The 26,315-nt window shown below is 32.1% G+C and overlaps 1 protein-coding gene across 2 annotated transcripts in view; it reads left to right on the forward strand.

The window, feature by feature from the left end:
- Window positions 1-25,916, forward strand: part of LOC127734032 (dmX-like protein 2) — a 132,442-nt gene extending 106,526 nt beyond the window's left edge. Inside the window, exons 41-49 of one of the 2 annotated variants that reach the window (XM_052243591.1) lie at window positions 1,453-1,482; window positions 4,584-4,644; window positions 5,424-5,554; window positions 6,312-6,389; window positions 6,817-6,961; window positions 7,978-8,644; window positions 8,906-9,037; window positions 9,497-9,837; window positions 22,065-25,916. In XM_052243591.1, the coding sequence (XP_052099551.1) occupies window positions 1,453-1,482; window positions 4,584-4,644; window positions 5,424-5,554; window positions 6,312-6,389; window positions 6,817-6,961; window positions 7,978-8,261 (729 nt within the window). In that variant the 3' untranslated portion in view covers window positions 8,262-8,644; window positions 8,906-9,037; window positions 9,497-9,837; window positions 22,065-25,916. The remainder of the gene's footprint in view (window positions 1-1,452; window positions 1,483-4,583; window positions 4,645-5,423; window positions 5,555-6,311; window positions 6,390-6,816; window positions 6,962-7,977; window positions 8,645-8,905; window positions 9,038-9,496; window positions 9,838-22,064) is intronic. The other variant, XM_052243590.1, reaches the window with a different exon arrangement.
- The last annotated feature ends 399 nt before the right edge of the window (window positions 25,917-26,315 follow it).

Below are 26,315 nucleotides of genomic sequence, written 5' to 3' on the forward strand. Positions count from 1 at the left end.
GCGTTTCCCTCAGTTTTAGTTTGTAACCCGGATTTGTTTTTATCTCTATCGATTTATGAGTTTCGAACAGCGGTATACTACTGTTGCCTTTATTTATTGACTTTGAAACTTTTATATATAAAAAAGAAGATGTGGTATGATTGCCAATGAGACAACTCTCCATAAGAGACCAAATGACACAGAAATCAACAACTATAGGTCACTGTACGCCCTTCAACAATGAGCAAAGCCAATACCGTACAGTCAGCTATAAAAGGCCCCGAAATGACAATGTAAAACAATTCAAACGAGAAAACTAACAACCTAATTTATGTACAAAAAATTAACAAATAACAAATATGTAACACATAAACAAACGACAACCACTGAATTACAGGCTCCTGACTTGGGACAGGCACATACATACAGAATGTGGCGGGGTTAAACATGTTAGCGGGATCCCAACCCTCCCCCTAACCTGGGACAGTTGTGTAACAGTACAACATAAGAACAAACTATAAAAATCAGTTGAAAGAGGCTTAACTCATCAGATGGATAAAAATACAAATACTACAAATACAAGTGGATGTGGCCGGGTACTTGTACATCCAAACAACAAAAAGACATTAAGTACAGATCTGAGAGTACTCGCAGTTACTGACAGCTAGTTCAAAGCCACTAACAACTAATAAAAAAAATCATGTATCTAAGACTAAAGTTTACAAGTTAATGTTTGTGTTTAGGTTTGTTTAAAGGGAATGACTTATGATAAGTCAATGGTATTTGGTATGCAGTTGTATTAGCACTGGCACATCTCATTTCCATGAAGATTGTTTAGCCATGTACCTTCAGTCATAGTTCATTGACTTAGAATATTTGCATAACTTACATGTTAAAGTATTGCTATTTTAATTTCAAAATTTGCATTATCAAAATTACAAAAAAGGCGAGACATATCTCTGTGTTAACAGTTTATATTTTAGATCAATTCAAATTTAAATCGATTAAAAAAATGAACGGGGTCTAAGATTACAAACCATCAATCAACTTTGTCCATAGTTATTTTATGGTAAACTTGATCATACCCAGAGTTAAACTTTTGTTTGTCTGTTTCATAAAAGTTTGTCTTGTCTTACATTACAGGTTTTATTTTTATGTCCCACTTACAACACTAAGAGCTATTAAATTTTCAGCTCTGTGTATCTGTAATTCCTGTATCAGTTAAAAAATTTTAATGCCAGATTTTGCAGTTCATGGAACATAGAAATGTGATTGTGTGAGCAGAGCATGGAGTCCTATTGGCACATATTATTGTTATGTTCTAAAACTTACAACAAAGCTTTTCTTGGTGTAAGTTATATAGTTCATAAATAGATTACAACTTATTCAACAAAGTTTGTCTTTGAGTATATTTCTGTTATAAATCTTTTTACAAAATGTTGAATTGGCCTAAGTTATCAGTTGTATATTTAGATATCAAACCATTACCCAGAACCATTGGTTGTGAGTACATTTAAATTATCAATATATTAACATGACTAATTGGTAGTGTAACTATGCTAACAAAACACAATAACATAAAACTCAATATTAACGTAAAAACATTACACAATAACATAAAACATTACACAATAACATAAAACAATACGCAATAACATAAAACATTACAAAATAACATAAAACAATACGCATGTACAATAACATAAAACATTACACAATAACATAAAACAATACACAATAACTTTAAACATTACACAATCACATAAAACATTTCACAATCACATAAAACATTACACAATAACATAAAACATTCCACAATCACATAAAACATTACACAATAACATAAAACAATACACAATAACTTTAAACATTACACAATCACATAAAACATTACACAATAACATAAAACATTACACAATCACATAAAACATTACACAATCACATAAAACATTACACAATCACATAAAACATTACACAATAACATAATGACTTACAAGATTTGATTGGGTAAAGTTGATTCTTACTAAACAGATCTCTTGTTACAGAACACAAAAGGAAAATTCTTTATTAATATAAAGTTTACTTGTATAAATCGAGTCCCTGTCTTATAGAAAGGTTTAATAGAAAAAAATTGAATCCCTATGTGTCCTGTTTAGAAAGATCTGGTTATAACTAAAAAAAATTGTCTAAATTTATTGTCCTTGAAGGACACATATTTCTGTAGTGATACAATAAGACATGTTATTTATCTGTTTTCTCCTTTAATAATCTGTCTCCTAGTATATAATTGAACAAACTTATTTTCAAACCATTGAAGGTTGTATACTAATAATGTAATAATACTTATTATTCTTCGTTTACAATTGTTGCTTAATTTATTTATTTTTTAATAATGTTTTTGTTATGCACAGATTCATTATAGCTATAACTGTTGTTCTTCCAAGAAATGTGTAAAATGAAATCAATCTGTAATCTATTACATATACATTGTACTCTCAACTTTTAAAAGAGGATATAGTGGATATATTAAAAGGGTTACAACATTTTAATTATATCATATACATGTATATATTAAACAAATAATTCAATGCATTCTCTCAAACTAATTGGTTAATCTAAGGTAAACATTTTATTGAACGTCTTTTGTAGACTTGAAATATGTTGTACTATCTGATGAGAAACAGTCACAACTTCTGTAATTTCAAAAAAGTAACCTATTCTATTTAAATATTTCTTTAAAGGCTAAAATCACAATTTTTAGGATTAGTTAAGGAACATGTTCAGTATATATTTAAGTCTTATACAATTTTTCATCATACCGTAAGCTTTTTATAATGTTGTTTGTTATTTTTATTGTAAAGACAGAACATGAAACCCCATGTGACGAAAAATCATGAACTTTAATCGTCTCACTGACATCATATCTCCTTGAAATCATAGACACCACATCCCCTTGAAGTCATGTTTACAGTATACAGAATCAAAAGTACAAAAGTCCAATACATCTTGAAGGTCATCAGAAACATGCTTATTTATGCTAGAGTTATTGTAGGCAAGAAGAAAGTATTTAATTTTAAAGTTAAACTGAAATCAGAGGTGGTTGCAATACAATAATATATACTAGGATTAAGTAATCAACGGCAAATCAATCAATTAGTTAAGACCAGTATGGCAATATGTTTTGAAAAGGGGAAAAAATATAAAAAAACTCAAGGACGATAAAACAGTTTGTCATGTTTTTATAAATTGGTTTATATGGGCATTACGTCTGCATGGGGTAGAGTTATTTTGATATAGCTCATTGCAGGAAATCACAGTTTTATCTCCAAACATCCCTGAAAATTCACTACATGAGACCAAAACATTTTTTAATATTTACAATCAGACCTTAACATTTGTGCAGATTCACACTTTAGACACAAACATTCTTATATTCACAGCATCAGCCCGAAACAGTCCCAAATATTAATAACAGCAGTCCCAAACATCCCCAGACATTTCAATTTCAATTTAATTATAATGAATCTTCCTGAATATATATGAAACATTTACCCCTAGACGATAATGGGCCAACAATCAAGCATTATTTATAATACCTCATGCAACAAAGTTGTGCAGGGTATACTGTTTTTGACCTATCATTCTGTGTCAGTCTGTTTATCATCTTTTTGTAGTGGTCAGAATGGCACTTTCATTTTTCATTACATCCTTTTCAAATTTGGAATCCAGAATAAGTTACAATTTATTTAGATCCTTTTTAAATTTGAATGAATGTTTCCACTCATTAAAACCTTGTATTATTTCAATAATCAGGAATTGTTTAAATTGGGGACTATTTTTCAGGAGGAGTATTATTAGAAATACATTGTAATGGTTTCATATTATAGTTTTAAATAGTGACATTAGTTTTTAGGAATAGCTTTTTTAAACTAGTAATAAAACATCTAATGTTAGTAAGTCATTTATATGTTGAAGTTTAAACTATTGGTTAAAAGTAATACAATTTCACAGGATAACAGTAGTCCAAAGTTATGTCAAATTAAATATAATCTTTTAATTGTATTCAACTCTAATAATCCAGTAGCTATATAGTGCTTACTAACAATCACTTTATAATCTTGGGAGGACACTGACTAATAAAGAGCACTGAAATTATTTGAGTTACCACGGTAGATAATATTGAGAAAATCATTAGAAAATATTGGTCAGCCTATTTTTGAACAACAGTTTTTTATTAGATTTTCAGATTTTTGTTTACCCTCTTTTTCTCAGGTACTGCATGTCTATAATAGTAAAACAAGGTTTAGACAACATTTCAATCAGGTTTTTGTATGGTATTAAGTTTTCAAAAGGTTTACAGTTATTATATCTTATGTTAATTTCTGTTATACTGACTATGTTTTTGGCTTCAGAATTGAAGTCAGAAACAAACTATATTATGTAATTTTCAGACATTTGTTAATTTCAAATAACGAAATTCTACCTCCCCTGAAAACCTAATGCATGTAGTATGGTAAAGTATGAAAAATATTCAATTCTTATACAACTACAGACAACATTATAATCTGTATAGATACTTATATTGTTTTATATCTATTTGACAGATTCTGAGAAGACCTGTAGCAGGTGTACGAAGGATAGGATCTCATCCAAATCTACCTCACTGTAGGTTTATAATATGATGTGATGGTGAAAGTTTGTTGTTAGTTAAGGCTGTTTGGTGTCATTTAAAGTTTAATATGACAAACCACAGAAAAGTACAAAATGTGCTCCACAATTCTATCAAACAAATAGAAATATATGTATTGCTTTATAGAACTATCATAACTGTAGAATTCAGAAATTGGTTTTATGTTTTTGTTGATGAGAAAAAATATATAGGTTTAACATTGCAGAAATTACAATGAACAAATGATTCCAAGCTCAGTGAACATGCATTAAAAGTTTTGGTATGATTTCAAATGAGACAACTATCCATCAGGACCTAAGGACAAAGATGTGAACAATTACAGGTTCTTTTACAGCCTTCAATAATGAGCAAAACTCATACTGTATAGTAAGCAATAAAAAGGTCATGTTATGACAAAATGTGATTTTCTTTCATCATAGTAACCTTGTGCATATATATATTTGTCAGGTTGGGTCCTTTTTTTAAATACCTTTTTCAAATCTTCAGTAGAACACAGCGTCTGTTTGATTATGTCATCATGCTTTACAGTTAACCAATTTTACATGTATTAAAACTGTCCAAAAGAAAATCATATCAGAATATTAAAAGTGTTTTACTCAATAAAATAATTTTTTTTTCTTTGTTCTTTAACAGTTAATCTAACCTGAAGCACTGATTATACTAGCAAACTGGCAGTAGTCAAGAACTATATAGTTTCCTTTATTTTTGCTGATTTTAATATCTTTTTATGGTAGACATATATTTGTATTAACAGATCTAACAGGCAGTACAGATGGGAGTGTTAGATTGTATGAATGGGGTCATATTCAGCCATTAGCCATGCTTAGACAGCCAGGAACTTTCCCTAAAGTCACTAAAGTTATGTTTAGCAGTCAAGGAAACAAGGTAGGACTAATGTTGTCAATGAAAGAAGGAAATCCCTTTTATGACAGACTATAAATTAATGTTGAATAGTTAAAAAAAGAAGGTAAAAAGACCTTTTATTGCCAACATATTTTATCTGTTTTAAAAGAAGTACAGTATATGTTCTGCTTATTAAAGAATAGCTAAATTTTTCATAAAAAATAGTAATTTTAGTGCAGATGTTTCTTGATGTCACTGTAAAGTCATGAAGTAGCCAAACTTTTTAAATGGTTAATGACCAAAGCTCACTGGAAACTCTAAAGATAAAGCATTGAACGGAGACAAAATTATGCCATGCATTAAGTAAATCATTCATTTGATCAAACATTAACCATCTTTTCACATCAATCTATCAAACATTGGCCATATTCTTACTTCGATCTATCAAACATTGCCATATTCTTACTTTAATCTATCAGACATTGGCCATATTTTTACTTCCATCTATCAAACATTGGCCATATTTTTACTTTCATCTATTAAACATTGGCCATATTCTTACTTTGATCTATCAGACATTGGCCATATTTTTACTTCCATCTATCAACATTGGCCATATTCTTACTTTGATTTATCAAACATTGGCCATATTTTTTCTTCGATCTATCAAACATTGGCCATATTTTTACTTCGATCTATCAAACATTGCCATGTTTTTATTTGGATCTATCAAACATTGGCCGTCCTTTCATTGATAAATTTTAGGAAAGAATTAATTGTATGTTCCATTTAATTTAAGTGTTGTGTAAGTGACAGCGAAGGAGATGTATGCCTCTGGCAGGTTGGACTTGGAAGTAACTTTAACAAGCCAATCATGGTAAGATTTATTACAAGATCATTTCAACAGACATTTTATTGAAAATTTACCAGCATAAAATATAAATGAATATTTTGTTGTTAAATTCATCAAAAAATAACTTTGACAAGCAAAAACCAGTACAGTTATGATGGAAGTAGCACCTATTGTAATATTCACCAAGATGCAATTTAAATAAATTTGTGGCAACATTTCAAGAGAAAATTTATTATTCAATGTTAATGATCTATTGACAATTATTACATACATACTTCAGATGTTCTTTTTATGCCATTCAAAAATAGGTTTAACTTTTTTCTTGTAATGCGGCTAGCTAAGATGAAAGAATCTAGTATACAATTGAACTACAGAGTTGCTGTATTATGATTATTTTCTAAGAGGAAAACATAAATTTCTACTGTTAACATGGTTAATATTGTTATTTCAGAGCTTGAAGTGCCACAACAAAACAACAAGTGATGTGGCCTTTGTTGGATCTTCCAGTTTGATAGCCACTGGTGGCCACTCATCTGAGAGTAGGAATGTGTGTCTATGGGATACACTGTTACCACCAAGAAGTTCTTGTGTCCATGGTATGTTTGAAATATTTATATTTTCTAGGAAGAATCCTGATTAAACTTTCCTTATTATCATACCATTTAAATAATTATTTGACACCACAATTGTAGACAGTCCATAATAAGGATAAATAGTTGATCATGATATATCGTATTGTTTTTATCTCTCCTGTAACGTGTAACAAAATTTTTTTTTGTCATTAAGAACACTAAAGGTGTTTCTTTTCTACTTTTTTATGCCCCCGCCGTAGCGGAGGGGGCATGAAGTTTTACCCTTGTCCGTCTGTACGTCCCAAAATTGGTTTCCGTTCTTTAACTTTAGTTTGCCTCAACCAAATGTAATGAAACTTATACACAATGCTTATTACCACAAAACACAGATCAAGTTTGAATTTTGGTGGTGTCACTTTTACTGTTCTAGAGTTATGCCCTTTACAAATGGAAAAATTGCTGAATTTTTTGTTTCCGATCTATAACTTTAGTTTGCCTCAACCAAATAATATGAAACTTATACACAATGCTATTCACCACAAAACACAGATCAAGTTTGAATTTTAGTGGCATCACTCTTACCATTCTAGAGATATGCCCCTTTAAAAATGGAAAAATTGCTGAATTTTTGGTTTCCGTTCTCTAACTTTAGTTTGCCTCTACCAGATGTAATGAAACTTATACACAATGCTAGTTACCACAAAACACAGATCAAGTTCGAATTTTGGTGGTGTCACTTTTACTGTTCTAGAACTATGCACCTTTACAAATGGAAAAATTGCTGAATTTTTTGTTTCTGTTCTCTAACTTAAGTTTGCCCCAACTAATTGTTATGAAACTTATAAACAATGCTCATTACCACAAAACTCAGATCAAGTACAAATTTGGGTAGCGTCACTTTTACAGTTCTTGAGTAATATCCCTTAATAAAGTTACATTCAAGCGGGGGCATCCATTCCCCATTTATTTCTTAATTACCTCAAGAAAAATGAATTTTAAGAAACAAGAAATAGTTCGACCATATTAAACCCTTTTTTCAGCTTTCACTTGTCATGAACATGGCTGTCCTGCCCTTGTATATGCACCTCATCACCAACTGCTGATCAGTGGTGGAAGGAAAGGAGAGATTTGTATCTTTGATATTCGTCAACGACAGTTACGCCATACATTCCAGGCCCATGATGCATCAATAAGATGTCTAGCAATAGATTTAGAAGAGGATTACTTTGTGACAGGGTCATCAGAGGGAGATGTCAAAGTAAGTAATCGAGGGGGTGGAGTTAGGTTTTATCTTTGTGACAGGGTCATCAGAGGGAGATGTTAAAGTAAGTAACAAAGGGGTGGAGTTTGGTTTAACTTGTGACAGGGTCATCAGAGGGAGATGTCAAAGTAAGTAACCAAGGGGATGGAGTTTGGTTTAACTTTGTGACAGGGTCATCAGAGGTAGATGTCAAAGTAAGTAACCAAGGGGGTGGAGTTTGGTTTAACTTTGTGACAGGGTCATCAGAGGGAGATGTCAAAGTAAGTAACCAAGGGGATGGAGTTTGGTTTAACTTTGTGACAGGGTCATCAGAGGGAGATGTCAAAGTAAGTAACCAAGGGGATGGAGTTTGGTTTAACTTTGTGACAGGGTCATCAGAGGGAGATGTCAAAGTAAGTAACCAAGGGGATGGAGTTTGGTTTAACTTTGTGACAGGGTCATCAGAGGTAGATGTCAAAGTAAGTAACCAAGGGGTGGAGTTTGGTTTAACTTTGTGACAGGGTCATCAGAGGGAGATGTCAAAGTAAGTAACCAAGGGGTTGGAGTTTGGTTTAACTTTGTGACAGGGTCATCAGAGGGAGATGTCAAAGTAAGTAACAAAGGGGTGGAGTTAGGTTTTATCTTTGTGACAGGGTCATCAGAGGGAGATGTTAAAGTAAGTAACAAAGGGGTGGAGTTTGGTTTAACTTGTGACAGGGTCATCAGAGGTAGATGTCAAAGTAAGTAACCAAGGGGGTGGAGTTTGGTTTAACTTTGTGACAGGGTCATCAGAGGTAGATGTCAAAGTAAGTAACCAAGGGGATGGAGTTTGGTTTAACTTTGTGACAGGGTCATCAGAGGTAGATGTCAAAGTAAGTAACCAAGGGGTGGAGTTTGGTTTAACTTTGTGACAGGGTCATCAGAGGGAGATGTCAAAGTAAGTAACCAAGGGGTTGGAGTTTGGTTTAACTTTGTGACAGGGTCATCAGAGGGAGATGTCAAAGTAAGTAACAAAGGGGTGGAGTTTGGTTTAACTTTGTGACAGGGTCATCAGAGGGAGATGTCAAAGTAAGTTACCAAAGGGGTGGAGTTTGGTTTAACTTTGTGACAGGGTCATCAGAGGGAGAAGTCAAAGTAAGTTACCAAAGGGGTGGAGTTTGGTTAAACTTTGTGACAGGGTCATCAGAGGGAGAAGTCAAAGTAAGTAACTAAGGGGTGGAGTTTAGTTTAACTTTGTGACAGGGTCACCAGAGGGAGATGTCAAAGTAAGTAACCAAGGGGGTGGAGTTTTGTTTATCTTTGTGACAGGGTCACCAGAGGGAGATGTCAAAGTAAGTAACCAAGGGGGTGGAGTTTTGTTTATCTTTGTGACAGGGTCATCAGAGGGAGATGTCAAAGTAAGTAACAAAGGGGTGGAGTTTGGTTTAACTTTGTGACAGGGTCATCAGAGGTAGTTGTCAAAGTAAGTAACCAAGGGGTTGGAGTTTTGTTTATCTTTGTGACAGGGTCACCAGAGGTAGATGTCAAAGTAAGTAACCAAGGGGGTGGAGTTTTGTTTATCTTTGTGACAGGGTCACCAGAGGGAGATGTCAAAGTAAGTAACCAAGGGGGTGGAGTTTTGTTTATCTTTGTGACAGGGTCACCAGAGGGAGATGTCAAAGTAAGTAACCAAGGGGGTGGAGATTTGTTTATCTTTGTGACAGGGTCATCAGAGGGAGATGTCAAAGTAAGTAACAAAGGGGTGGAGTTAGGTTTTATCTTTGTGACAGGGTCATCAGAGGGAGATGTCAAAGTAAGTTACCAAGGGCATGGAGTTTTGTTTATCTTTGTGACGGTTTTCAGAAGGCTGCATCAAGTATTAACTGAGGAGGCAGTATCCCTGGAGTAAACTGGACAAGTCAAAATAACAGTGCAAAGTTATATTTTTCTATTAGCAAGAATGAAGTCGGGCACTCCAAATTCCTCCACCAATAAAAACTGATCGCCACAAAAAAGCACAATAGTGCTGAAATTGGCGTTAAACACTTATCTATCAATCAATTAATGTTGTACCCTTTATATTTCCTGATATCAAAGTCCCTTATGTATGTAATATCTGTAATCTATTGTTATTTTGTTTTTGTTGGAAACAGTTTTACTTCCTGTTAATAGAACTTAATGCAGTTTATGAACCACTGTCTGGTAAACATATTTATGTGAAAATAGTTTTTATGCTCTCCTCTCAAGTTTATCACATGTCAAACTACTAATGTTACTAAAAATAACCTCAGCATGTGTTCTCTGTCCTGAATATTTGTCCTTCATATGACAAATAAACAAATATATTATTGTGATGTGCACAACACAATGTTTTGAAACAACCTTTATAGTTATGAAGAAAAAGTAATGTAACAACCAACCCATTGTCAAAAATATTCAAATGACATCTAGAGGGCAACATACAGTCTTCAACAATAGACAGATTTACAATGAGGTATACACACATGAAATATAAAACTTTGGAGACCACTTAAACCAAGAGATTCTTAACAGAAAAGTTAGAATCATCTAAGGTCAACTTTTCCTCATGGAGTTGCAACCTTGGCTTTTGTCCATTTCATAGTTTTATGAACTTGACATTTACAGACAAAACCCATTATTTGAAACTGTCGACATCTGATACCCTTAGGCATTTATAGTCAGAAGGAGCAGCAGAAGCAACCCAGTAGTTGTAAAATCTGTTTGATATGATATGTGTGTGCACACCCTAGGTTTCTGGAATAATCTTCATTCCTTAAACTCAAAACCTACTTCAAGCCAATCATTTTGTTTTGAGGATATGAGTTCTATAATAGTACTCTTTAAATTTGGTCATGAAGTAGGTCTATGGACAAAGTATATGGATAAATTATCCTTAAAAATGAAAAAAAGCCACTATAATACTATTTTTGATGCTTCATTCAAAATTATCCATGATATTTGTAAAGGGTTTTAGAAAATGCTGTAATTCTAATCATCATGCAGAGACATTTGATATACATTCTGAATGTTTTTATACCCCACTCCAAAGGAAGGGTATACTGTTTTACCTCTGTCTGGCCGGCCATCCCATGTTGCATTTTACTCAAGAACTACAAATCAGATCTTCCTGAAATTTGTTATCAGTCTTCATGTGAACATGCTTTACCTTGTGATGTGGTTTCAGATCCATCCTCAACTTCCTGTTAACAAATTACTTGTATATTCTAACGCATATAACAGCCTTGTATGAAATTTTTTGCCTAATTTTTCTAGGGAACTACAAATAAGAACTTCCAGAAATTTATTATCAGGCTTCATGTGAACATGTTTTACAAGTAATGTGTTCTCAGATTTATGGCTTATCAACTTCCTGTTTTCCGATTATTTGTATTTTCTAACACATAATGGTCCTGTATGAAATATTCATCACGTTTTTCTAGGAAAAGTGACTGTTTTGCCACTTGCATTTATTTTCTCTTCCCAACAGCTGTGGGCAACTGCAGCTGAGTTTTTCGGGACTGGTTTGGGCAGTAGGTATAAGTTGACTGTAAAAGGCTGTTCTTTACACATAGTTTACATAGCCCACATTCTTTAACAGGTTCGTTAATTTGAGTCTTGTATTTACAATGTGTTAATCGTAGGAAATAACATCAGCCACTTTTAAACATTAGTTGATACTCTAAATTTTACTCTAAAATAATTGAACTTTTGGAGCAGATTAGACATTATAAAGGGCTGTGAACTTTCAACCAGAAGTCAAGGTAAAATGGAACTTGTCAGGTGGACAATGCATGATTGAATTATCTTCAGAACTATTTTTGACCTGCATACAGACCTAATAAAATAACTAGGTAAAATCTTTGACCGAGGGAGTTTTCTAATAATTTCTCAATTTATCGAGGGAGAAGTTAAAAAAAGATGTTATATAAATCAGGTCAGTAATGAGTATTGAAGCCCAGATTAGTACCAACCCAGTGCTAATAAATAGAGAATATGATATGGCTTTTTTATATCACACTTGTATCAACCTGAGACATCAATATAATTCCAAGAGCTCTGCTCAGGGTAATATTAGTTGACGGTTGATAGGGTGTATTATATTGGAAAATCCATATCATACCCTTTATTATATACATGTACCTCAAGAACAACTAATTTAGATGTTTTTACAAGACACGACCTAATACATATTAAGAGTTTGATAAAGCCTTTGTAACCAGGATGACTGATATTGATTACATGACATCATACAGAATAGGGATTTGATATAACCTTTGTAACCATGACTGATATTAATTACATGACATCATACAGAATAGGGATTTGATATAGCCTTTGTAACCAGGATGACTGATATTAATTACATGACATCATACAGATTAGGGATTTAATATAGCCTTTGTAACCATGACTGATATTAATTACATGACATCATACATATTAGGGGTTTGATATAGCCTTTGTAACCATGACTGATATTAATTACATGACATCATACAGATTAGGGGTTTGATATAGCCATTGTAACCATGACTGATATTAATTACATGATATCATACAGATTAGGGGTTTGATATAACCTTTGTAACCATGACTGATATTAATTACATGACATCATACATATTAGGGGTTTGATATAGCCTTTGTAACCATGACTGATATTAATTACATGACATCATACAGATTAGGGGTTTGATATAGCCTTTGTAACCATGACTGATATCAATTACATGACATCATACAGATTAGGGGTTTGATATAGCCTTTGTAACCATGACTGATATTAATTACATGACATCATACAGATTAGGGGTTTGATATAGCCTTTGTAACCATGACTGATATTAATTACATGACAACATACAGATTAGGGGTTTGATATAGCCATTGTAACCATGACTGATATTAATTACATGACATCATACAGATTAGGGGTTTGATATAGCCATTGTAACCATGACTGATATTAATATCATCACAGATGTCTGATACAGCATGATTGTCATTGATTGTATTACACATACAATTAACTTGTATTTTAACACTACTAAGTATATAATAAATAAAAATAACACCTTATAAAACTTATCTACAAGATGTATTGTAATGTTTTGACAAACATTTCAATTCCTATTAATTGAACTTTAGGTAGTACTTCAATTCTGTAAACATATTTATGTGGAACCAAACTGTTTTTCAAACTACAAATGTTACTTAAAATAAACTCAGCAGGGATTTATAAACTTCATCCTGAAAAAAATATTATTTGTAAAACTATATCCTAATTATCATAACACTTTCTTTATGAGATTGAACTGTTTTGTGTGTCTCTATGACATTATTAAAATTGCACGTGACCATCTCCAGCCTGAATTGATTTCAATGAAAGTGGATGTTTTTTGTTGTCATTTGTTAAACTAACGTGTTGATGCTGTTTCACAAGCAGACATTTGATTATTGAATAAAAAGTACATATTTTTCTTCTTCGTTGCATTTGGTACAGGAAACAAAACAATTTATTCCACATTGAATAACACCCAATGTAATACAGATAAGTTGCCTGCATTAACTATCCCTCTCTATGTGACAATTGAATATCTTATGGACTTTTATGTCATTGGGTTGCTTGTCTAACTGATGTATATCTAACATCTCCTTTCATTCATATTTACATGAGATATTGTTTAATTAGTTACTAATAGGTAAAACATTGATAAGTCTGGCATTTCCCATACCTTTAGTTGGTTGGATATATTTTATTATAAAACAGTTAATTATTAGATATAAGAAGATGTGGTATGAGTGCCAATGAGACAACTCTCCATCCAAGTAAAAATTTATAAACGTAAACCATTATAGGTCACAGTACGGTCTTCAACACGGAGCCTTGGCTCACACCGAACAGTAAGCTATAAAGGGCCCCAAAAAATTACTAGTGTAAAATCATTCAAACGGGAAAACCAACGGTCTAATCTATATAAAAAACGAGAAACACTTATGAACCACATCAACAAACGACAACTACTGAACATCAGATTCCTGACTTAGGACAGGTGCAAACAAATGCAGCGGGTTTAAACGTTTTAATGGTACCAAACCTTCACCCTTTTATTGTCCATTTTTGGAAAATGTCCGAATCTGTTATTTTCTATGTTGTCCCAAAGTTTGATATTGAAAATGGAAAAATTTATGAAACAGACAAAAGTTTCCATTCTGTGTTTATTTTGTAGATGTATCCTTATTTACTATATAGTTCCACAAAATTAATTTTGAATCCATATTGAATGAGATTCTGTATTGAGGAGTTCCTAAATTGCATCCATGCTTATATTCACATCTGTAAGAATCGAATAACTAATGTTTTGATTTATTTTTCCACATTTTTAGAACAATTTGACAATAGTCCATGCTTACTATGCATTTTATAAGAAATGGTTGCCTGTGACAAATTTTTATTCTTCATTTTTAAAAGAAGACTTTTTGTGGACGTCGCATTCTACGTTTCCATAGATTTTGCTTTTTTTCTCAATGGATACTTCATCTGGTGATATGTATTTAATGTGACTGTTTTGTGTACATTTAAATGTACTTAGCTACTGTAAATTCAGAAATTATTGCGATGTTTTTATTATTGCGAAAAATGCGACAGGGTTATAATCGCAATAATTTAAACTCGCATTTTGAAATTTTTTATATGAATTCAACAGGATTTTTCTCAATATCGCAAAAATTATAATCGCATTTTAGTCAAAAATGACAAAATCGCAATAATAAATGCACGCAATAATTTCTGAATTTACAGTATGTTGAAAGACGTGCATAATGACAAATTATGAAAATATAAATTTTTTAGTCTATAAGAAAACCTGTAAGATTTCAGCTGCTTTTTAGGGGAAATGGGTGGCAATTGGGTACTCGGTACAATTCAGGTACTGTTACGTTAACTATATTTTAACCTTTTGACAATTTTCACTTTTGTCCCTTCAAAGTTTTGCCAAAGATTCAGACAAACGTTAAACAGTAAATAAGATCAGCAACATAAGATCTACAAATATGTCATATGATTGATATAAAAATGTACTTTGTTGCCCCTAAATCACAATTTAAAACCACTATGTTTATTTTTGCCTATTATCTTGAAAATTATAATGGATAGATGAACAAATTTTGTCTACAAGAAATGATTAGTAAGATGAGATTTTGACCCATACAGTTTTTATTCAGTACAATTCATCTATTATATGCACATATACCAGTTGAGCCATACAGTCTCCTTGGATCATCAAGACTTACTTGTGCTATTTCTGGTGGTGTCAGTGTATTTATAGTTTGTGATAAGGTCAGTTTAAGGGAAACCACTGTAAGTCAATGATATTTGGTATGGATTTATCTTAATCATGCCCAAACCTTTGAAATCAAATAATTAATAACCAAAAGGGACGTAAAAATAATCGTCAAATCCACTCAAGCTAACCTTTCACTGAGGGAGTTGGAACTTTAGTTTCCTAATAATTTCTAAATTTATCAAGGATGATTCAAGAAAAGTTCGTTTTAAATCAGATAACTACAGAAGCACTGACAACTAAGCTTATGAAACCCTCCTCCACTATTTGCCCACCAGCAACAACATTAACCCAGTGCTAATAAATGAAAATTACACTTTATAACCGTGATCTACAACATGTAATATAGTGTTGATGTACAAACAGTTTACTTCCTATTAATTGAACTTTATGTAGTACCACTGTAAACATATTTATGTAGAAACTAACTGCTTTTTTCAGTATATCACACAATAGCTACCAAACTGCAAATATTACTAAAAATAAACTCAGCATGATTCGGAATTATCCTGAAAAATATTATTTGTATAATAACCTTTTGACGATTTTCACTTTTGTCCTTCCAGAGTTTTGGGACTTCAATAGGGAAAAACAAGAATTTTTTTTAATGTCTCAAAATAACTAGAGTGTAATTCAAGAAACATTTAAATTTTTATGCCCCCGCCGTAGCGGAGGGGGCATTAAGCTTTACCATTGTCCGTCTATACGTCCGTCTGTCCATCCATCTGACCGTATGTACGTCCATACGTCCCAAAATTGGTTTTCGTTCTCTTACTTTAGTTTGCCTCAACCAAATGTTATGAAACTTATACACAATGCTCATTACTACAAAATACAGATTAAGATTGAATTTTGGTGGCGTCACTTTTACCGTTTAAGAGTTATGCCCCTTTACAAATAGAAAAATTGCTGAATTTTTCGTTTCCGTTCTCTTACTTTAGTTTTCCTCAACAAAATATTATGAATCTTATACACAATGAATATTACTACAAAACACAGATCAATTTAGAATTTTGATGGCGTCACGTGTATCGTTCTAGAGTTATGCCCCTTTACAAATAGAAAAATAGCTGAATTTTTCGTTTCCGTTCTCTAACTTTAGTTTGCCTCAACAAAATGTTATGAAACTTATACACAATGCTTATTATCACAAAACATTTGAAATTTGGTGGCGTCACTATTACCGTACTAGAGTTATGCCCCTTTATAATTTGACAAAATGCTGAATTTTTCCTTTCTGTTCTCCTACGTAAGTTTGCCTCAACCAAATGTTTTGAAACTTATACACAATGCATATTACCGGGTAGCACAAAACTCAGATCAAGTACAAATTTGGGTAGCATTACTTCTATGGTTCTTTAGTTATGTCCCTTTATAACGTTATTTGCAAGCGGGGCATTATCTGTGTCCCATGGACACATTCCCCATTTATTTTACAATTATTTGATCATTCAATTAATACACGTATTAAATCTTCATACAACATATACAGTCTTTAACAATAGACATGTGTCCATACAGAATGTCAAACTCTAAAGTTATGAGTCTATAGATTAAGTTAAAGAGATACAATTAAAGATCTTCCATTAATACTCAATTCTCCAAATAATAGAAAATATAAAGATATTACATTCTACTATTACTGACTTGTGACAGGCCCATGAAATGTAGCGGGGTCAAACTTGTTATTTAAGATCTCAACCTTCTCCTTTTTTTTAAATTTCAATGAGATTTACAAACCTTACACAAAATAACATAAATACTGGTACGTGAAAAGCACTCAACTTTAAAATAATGGTATGGAAACTTATTTCCAAATGAACAACAAGTTATACTGTATTAAACAATGCTCTCAGTTACTGAAGACAATCTCAAAGGATTTAACCTGCTGATTAGTACAGGAAAACTTGATCTCTTGCAATACCAACAGCAAACTAGACAGAAAAATGAAAGAAATATTTAATTTTTGCTTCAAACCATAAATAAGCAAATCTTTATTCATCCCAAATATACCTGACAGTGACCAGCAGTATAATTATAATCCTATTAGTATGTCGATTAAGTCAAGGAGACACATTTGAAGGACATTTTTAATTTTTTTTAGCTTCATTAGCATCATTACCATAAAAAGATGGATACTAAAACCACTTTTGATTAAATTCCTGCAATCAGACTTCCTCAGTAAATCTCTATATTTGTAAGGAAAAAAATTAATATAAAACCAACAGAGAAATGTACATGTCATAAGATAAAGCCTACAAACCTTCACGATCAATGAAGGACAGGTTGCCACATTTATTATAAATTTGGTATGGAAATTACCTTGTGAAATTCTAATATCAAGGTTAAAAAAGGATGTCGGTCACCATTAAAGTTAGATTGAATAAGAATTGAGTTCAGATGGATTTATTTCATTTTTAGCTCAGAGGGGCCCTTTGGACCCCATGTGAGCTTATGCCATCACTTGGCGTCCATCGTCATCCGTCGTCTGTCGTCGATGTCTGTCGTCGTAAACTATTTCAAAAATCTTCTCCTCTGAAACTACTGGGCCAAATACCTTCAAACTTTAACTAAATGTTCCTTAGGGTATCTAGTTTATAAATTGTATCCGAAGTTTTGATCCATCGACAAACATGGCCGCCATGGCTAAAAATAGAACATAGGGGTCAAATGAAGTTTTTGGCTTATATCTCAAAAACTAAATCTTTTAGAGCAAATGTGACATGGGGTAAAATTGTTTAATTGGTCAAGATCTATGGGCCCTGAAATTATCAGACTATTGGAACAACCCATTGTTGGGTTGCTGCCGCCGAATTGGTGGTTTTAACAAAATTTTGCAGTTTTTTGTTATTATTTTGAATATTATGATATATATAAAATGTAAGCAGCAATAATGTTCAGCAAAGTAAGATCTACAAAAAAGTGAATATGACCAAAACTGTCAATTGACCCCTTAAGGAGTTATTGCCCTTTAAAGACAATTTTACACAATTGTTCATCAAGTTTGCTAACATTTAAAAATCTTCTCCTCTGAAAATACAGGTGAGCGATTCAGGCTCTTGAGAGCCTCTTGTTTATTTAGAAAAGTCTTGATTGTTTACGGAGAATATATCATCTTGATATCAGCTTGTATAATTGTTGAAAATATCTATAAAGTGCTGTCTATATGAAGCTTTGCCATAAATTTGGATTCATATAAACAGTTAAGAAATAAATCTGCAATAAGAGGTGCACAGTTAGTATCCCTCAGTGTACTTTATCTACTGAACGAACATGAATATTATCAAGCAAAATATAAATGGCTTCCATCATTTTTTTGCAAGTCCAATTTGGTTTTTTTTCAAAGTTAATACTAAACAGGAGTTGTAAAGACTATGACAGATGTAGACCCAGATTTATCAGAAGATCATATTTAACCTGTAAAAATGGAACACCTGTCTAATGTGAACAAGTTCTTCAGCGCCAGAGTAGTTCTGGTTTATAATAATAATAATAATAAATTCTTTATTTAAAGAGGGTAAACTCAGTTAGTTACAATAAACTAATCTTCCCTGAGGCCCTCACATACAAATTACAATACAATCAAAAACAGATATTTACACAAAGTTAATTTACAGTCAATTAGTTCAATGTAATATTACTAACATGATAAGATATAAGGCTGTTCAAGATGTACATGTACTCAAAAAATCAAATACAAATATAAATAAAAGAAATATACAAATACATTGTAGAAAATATAATCTTATCAGGACTGTGTTAAGTACTTCTTGATACTTTGTTTAAAAGTATAAGTGTTTTGAGCTTTACGCATTTTGTGTGGTAGTCCATTCCATAACACTGATCCAGAATAAACAAAAGATTTCTTAAATAGCTCAGCTTTTGGCTTAGGAACTATCAGATTACCTTGAGTGACGCCTCTCAGGGAGTAAGGATTATTATCTGATTTCAGTTTAAACTTTTGAACTAGGTACATTGGTGCTTCCATACGCATACATTTATATAGAAGTAAATATTTGTGGTATTTTATTCTATTGTCAACTGTCATCCACCCAAGTTTTTTAAATAAGGGGGCTGAGGGGGATAAAGGATCTGCATCTAGAATTAATCTTGCTGCCCTTTTTTGGAGTTTTAAAATTCTTGCTATCCCTTCATTTTTACATTCACCCCAAATTGATTGATTGGTTACAACTTCGTTCTTTATTTGGCCTTTTTAACTTTTTTTTACTTGAGCGTGACTGATGAGTCTTTTGTAGACGAAACGCGCGTCTGGCGTTCACAATTTCAATCCTGGTATCTTTGATGACTTTATTTACTTTCTTTGCATGAAAACTTGATATCATGTTAGTGGATCGTGTGGTGTTTTTTTGGAATTTTTCCTTGACTGGAGAATTTAGTCAGAGCACAGTTATAGATTTTAATGCATACAGAATTTATTAGGCCATTAGAAATGCGGAAATCTTCTATTTGTTAGAATTTGACACTGGAAATTAATATGAAACCCCATTGAGACCTATATGGTTACTTTTTTCAATGTCTATATATACATTAGTCAATGCTGAAAATAGCCAAAGTTTTATTTTTAAAGCAGTAAAGGTCAAAGATTTAAGCAATAATTGTTATAGGTTATTGGTTTAAGATTTAAATTTGTTTGTCACATAAACATGTTTATAGACAACATTACTGAACAGTATGTAACAAATACAATTTCCTATAGCTAGCTGACTTTAAAAACAAATTTGTTTACTCTGTGGTATCGATAGTGTCATTAACATTCTCATTTATAAAATCTAAACTGTTAAAACTAAAAACTCTCATGCAAAGAAAAAAAATTAAACAAATTTAAGAGTTATTTGTGAGTTCATACCGGTACTTTGTTATTTTTTCTATGTAGACTGCAGGTGCATTGTGTGTTATTTTTTCTATGTAGACTGCAGGTGCATTGTGTATCTGTCTATATGTCTGTAAGAAATACTTATGGTTCAAAGCATCCACTGTATTTTTGCAGTAAATATATTTATCTGAGATTATACAATGTCCTGAATAGACTACCAGAACTTTAAAGCTGTTTTATCATCCATGCAGATAAAACCAGTTATACATTTCAGTGAAATAGTGAAACTTAAATAGGTTTTCACATCACAAAAAAAAAGTTCCTCTTGATTGTAGAATTAGTAACAGACATGTAAAAAATTAAAAGTAAGAATATATATCAATCATAACTTATACCTTCCGCTATATAGATGATGTTCTCTCACTCTACGTTCCGCTATATAGATGATGTTCTCTCACTAAATAATACAAAATTTGGTGACTATATTGAACAAATCTATCCCATCGAACTAGAGATAAAGGATACTACAGATACAGTTAAGTCTGCCTCATATCTTGACTTACATCTAGAAATTGACAATGAGGGTAGGTTGAAAACAAAACTTTACGACAAAAGAGATGATTTTAGCTTCCCAATTGTGAACTTTCCATTTCTATGTAGCAACATTCCAGCAGCGCCTGCATACGGAGTATATATCTCCCAATTGATACGATATTCCCAGGCTTGTGTTTCCTATCATGATTTCCTTGATAGAGGATTGCTGCTCACAAGGAAGCTATTAAACCAAGAGTTCCAAATGGTGAAGTTGAAATCATCCCTTCGTAAATTTTACGGACGCCATCACGAGTTGGTTGACCGTTATGGAATAACCATTTCACAGATGATATCGGATATGTTCCTTATGTCATAACTACAATACCCTTCCCTTTTCACGAATGTGACTTACCGAATTAGACTATTTACCGGATTTGTAATAACATAAGCAACACGACGGGTGCCACATGTGGAGCAGGATCTGCTTACCCTTCCGGAGCACCTGAGATCACCCCCAGTTTTTGGTGGGGTTCGTGTTGCTTAGTCTTTAGTTTTCTATGTTGTGTCATCTGTACTATTATTTGTCTGTTTGTCTTTTTATTTTTGGCCATGGCGTTGTCAGTTTGTTTTCGATCTATGAGTTTGACTGTCCCTCTGGTATCTTTCGTCCCTCTTTTATAAAACTACCTCAGATATTGGACTGGTTTGACTTCAGAAAGAACCAATCTGGTTGCTTACATGTCCCAAGAGTTAAATTAGTGAATGTTATCATGTAATGTTTCTTAGTTGATTTTCCAATTCTTGTTTTGAGGAATGAATTTGTTCATGTAATTTACTCTGTGTAATACTTCTCTTTGTTACTGCAAAGAAGAAAAAAATTAAAATGCGGTTTCATGAAGGTTTCTCAAGGTACACCTTATGACACATTCCCATCTACTTCATTTATACAGAACACTAAGATATACAATGTAGACATAAATCCTAAATCTCATTTTATTTATTGATTGATGAATTGATGTTTGCTTATTTAAAGTGGGGGGGGGGGGGGGGGAGTTCTGTGTTAATCCTTTACCAGCACAACTGAAATGTCTCTAGATTTAAAAAGGGACAATGGTTCGTTCTCTTCCATACATGTGTACATTGAAGTAACCATTGATATGTATTGTTTATTTTTAGATTTGGGCATTAGATGCACATCAATTGATTTTATCATTCCAAGGAGAACATAGCAAAAGTACATTCTTCAGAAACATGGGGTCAGCATCAGGAGTGACGCAGGTGGCTGTTAGTCCAGGACATCATCTCTTCTCATGTGGTGTTGATGGATCAATGAAGTTTAGAGCCCTTCCAGAAAGAGATTCCATTGTTAGATATTGGACATCTTAGCATATAATAGATCACTGATATTCAGAGCTTTCTAGTCTTCAGTATATATACTGAATATATTTGCTTATCTTCATCAAACAAGACTTCATAATAAGAAATATGCATTGTGGCATATCTTTAGAAGCTTCTCAATTTTTCAGGCATAATACAAATTAAAACTATTTCTGACTTTCTTATGGAAATGACCCAAGGTTCGCACCTTTTTGACTTAACATCACAATTGTGTAATTCATAATTTGAAAGACTATCTGAATATTTATTAGACCTAAATGGTGTACATGTATATTTAGAGCATTTTGTAATCAAAAACCAAACATTGCTGTTTAAATGTCCCAGTAAAATATTTAAATTATGAGAACAATTAGATGTCAAAGATAATACTTATTGATTGTGTGGCTCTTAGCATCACCTAAGCATATGATGGCAATAGTGTCCTTGCAGACCATAGGTGTTTTCCAAAAACATATATTTACTCTGCCTTCTAGAGGAAGCCAGGGATTGGTTTTGAATGGTAGCCCGGAAAACAAAAAGTTTATTAGTCCCCTATCGACGAAGTCGAAGGGGACTTTAGGTTTGCACTCCATCTGTCTGTCCGTCTGTTCATCTGTCCGTCTGTCCATCCGTCAGTCCGGTAAATCAGCTTTCCACACTTTTTTTCTTCGTTCTTGAAGATATTGATTTGATATGTGGTATATAGTTTTATCATGACAAGTTATAGATCAAGTTCGAATTTTGTTTCGTTTTGATGATTTAGTCCAGAGTTATGGACCATAACTCTGGACCATATCTAATGTAAGAGTACTATGTTAAACCATATTTCTGTACAAAGGGAGATAACTCATTTTTTTAAAGACATTCTCTGTTTAATTACTTGAAGAATTTTTTGGCAGGTTTGTTTGTTATTTATTATAAACTAATTTTCTGAATGCTATATATATAAAACAAAATTATGAAGAGAAATCCTTTAATTAGATAATAATCTATTTTTATTAATGTATATATTTCAATACATTACATTGTGTAGATAAAAGTTGTTGACATTTTATAGATAAGTTACAAATCTATATTATTTGTGACAAATGAAAGAAAAAATATTTGGAACTATTAATTATATTTGATTATAATTTGAAAATAGATATACACTGTATTACATCATATCTAATTTTAGAGAACTATTAATCATATCTAATGTTTTTTTCACTCATATAATCAGTTTTCCACACTGTTTTTAGTCATGCTTGAAGATATTGACATGATATTTACTTTTTGTTTACACCATGACAAGTTATAGAACAAGTTAGCATTTTGTTCCAGTAAAATGAATTTTTACCTGGTAGGGGACTATGTATTGCCATGCAATACTCTCAGAATGCTTGTTGAAAATACTCTGTACTGGTATATCTATCTCCCATTCTGTCCATGAGTCATGTTCCAATGTCGTGAAAGAGAGAAGATACTTCTTGATGGTGAATTAGAGGGTACCAGTTTTCATTCAGGTTACTTCTATTCTTTTATATTGACTCTCAATAAGACAGGCCTAGGATTTAATGGACAAATGTCACTGTTGTGAACGTTCAAATTCAACTCTGACAGTAAATACTATATATATCATTTCTAAACTTCGCACAATGAGGAAAAAACTATAGGTGATGTGATTATTAATATGTACTTATTACTGTTACTGTTATTATTACGGATTTGCTTGATCTTTTGTTCTATAAATGTTAAATATAATTTTATGTAAAGGATAAAATCGAAAATCTTTTGTTGGCATTGTAACAAGTCCTTTTTAACAATTGCGTGTGGAGAAATCAAAGGTTTAATATAGCTGGAACCATTACCCCACGGTACAGAAAGAGTATATATAGCTATTATAATGTCGATATTATGATATACACGTAATTATGATAACTATTATATTTGTATGTATCAGAAAATTTTGAATTAATGCATTGTGTATGTGTTGTCCTATATAGCTACTTTGAAACATTTAAAATAAATTCTTCAACAATGGTTAGATGCAGTATGGTTTCAATAGATCAGTTCTTCAAATGAATCAATGAAATTAATTACATTTCTGTCCTTCCCTACATCAATTCTTGCATGAATAAGCAGCTTTCCCAAAAACCTTGTAAATAGAGCCATGGTTTACAGGTTGGGAGTGGAAGATAAAATTGTACAGAAGTGTAAATATTGTTTTAATTTATTTCATTGTCATTTTATGTATGAATGACTTATGTTGTATTATTGTTTGAAAGGGTAACTTAGTACATGATATTAAATATCATTTTTTGAATCTACTGTCTTTAGAATGACTGTGTGATAATTTGTTCAATATAAATCTTTTAAATTCAAAAAATTTTAATTCAGATTTGAAATGTTTCCAATATATTTATATTATATGTGTTTATTGTCAAATTCGTTGTGAGAAAATTCTCAAATTTCATATTTGTATTAATGAGTTACCCATTCTTTACTTGCATATATAACAGCAAATTTATTCTGATGCATTAACAAGTTACCCATGCTGAACTATATATATCAGAAAGTTTATTCTGATACATTAACAAGTTACCCATTCTGAACTATATATATCAGCAGGTTTATTCTGATGCATTAACAAGTTACCCATGCTGAACTATATATATCAGCAGGTTTATTCTGATGCATTAACAAGTTACCCATGCTGAACTATATATATCAGCAGGTTTATTCTGATGCATTAACAAGTTACCCATGCTGAACTATATATAACAGCAAGTTTATCATGTGGTCATCATATAACTAGTAATTTGTACTGAAAAATAAACTTTATTAAACAAGAAAGAGGGATAACTAAATAAATACATACGGTTTTGGTTATTGCATAAATATTGGTGCATATTGTCCTAAGTAAAGTATTCTATTTCAGTAAGTGACAAGTGCAGTCAATTTTTGACCAGTGATATTATTTACCAAAATTCATCCAATAACCCTTTTATTGTATGGAAAAACTTTAAAATGGCATGATGATTACGAAGATGTCAACTCTTAATATAAAATGTGATGTTTTACTGCATGCAATAACAGTGATAATTGCAGCCGAACTTATGTTCTACAGGGATTTAAGTTTGCTCTACAATAATATCTCCAAATCTATAAATGTATCCAGTATTTTGTGCAAAGCTAAAAGTATTTCATACCTCTAAAATTAAAACCTGCTTTATCGCTCTAGATTTGAACAATAGTTTCCATAACCTTAGTCATAAGAAAATCCAACTTTATATCTACATTTGTGATATCTGTTGTGTTGGTGATAAACCTATTTGTTATGTCCATGCTGTTCTTACATAGCTGTTTTTCCATGCTATCATATAGCTCTCCATAAGGTTATTACATAGCTGTTTTTCCATGCTATCATATAGCTCTCCATAAGGTTATTACATAGCTGTATATTCATACTGTTATATATTAGATTTGTTTTGTTTTGTCCTTGCTGTTATTGTGTATCTGTGTTAGATTTTAAAAGGAATTCCATAACTTATAGAAATAATTGATTTATCTTGATGGATTAGTGCACAAATATATGTAGTGATATTTTATTGAATGTGTATGAATATAATTTAATTTAATTTAAAATTCAGCAATAAAATGAAAACTTGATTTACGTCTTTAATTCCTGCTAACTTATAGCTTAATATTTAAGATTTGAAAAGATTTGAATGCAGGGAAATAGGGATGAGAAAATAGCCAATAGAAAAAACAGAAAGAGAGGCTTCTAGAGGTCAATGTATGAAGTCCAAACAGTTATGAAATAGAAAGACAAAAGATAGTTCTTGTCTACATTGAATCAGTCAAAGGAAATAACAATAAAATTGACAAGTCTGTTTCCCTACCATTTCATATTGTGCAAATGGTGTTGATGTCTTCTATAAAATACACTTTTGTGTTTCTCATGTTAGAATGCATTGCTGGTATGCATTAGTCAAGTTATTACTTGAGAAGCTGGAAGTTAATATATATAGGGCATTACTTGTTTGTATTTGTAATGTTATCACTTGA

Source organism: Mytilus californianus, unplaced genomic scaffold (genome assembly GCF_021869535.1).
Source record: "Mytilus californianus isolate M0D057914Y unplaced genomic scaffold, xbMytCali1.0.p SCAF_3, whole genome shotgun sequence".
Lineage (NCBI taxonomy): Eukaryota > Metazoa > Mollusca > Bivalvia > Mytilida > Mytilidae > Mytilus > Mytilus californianus.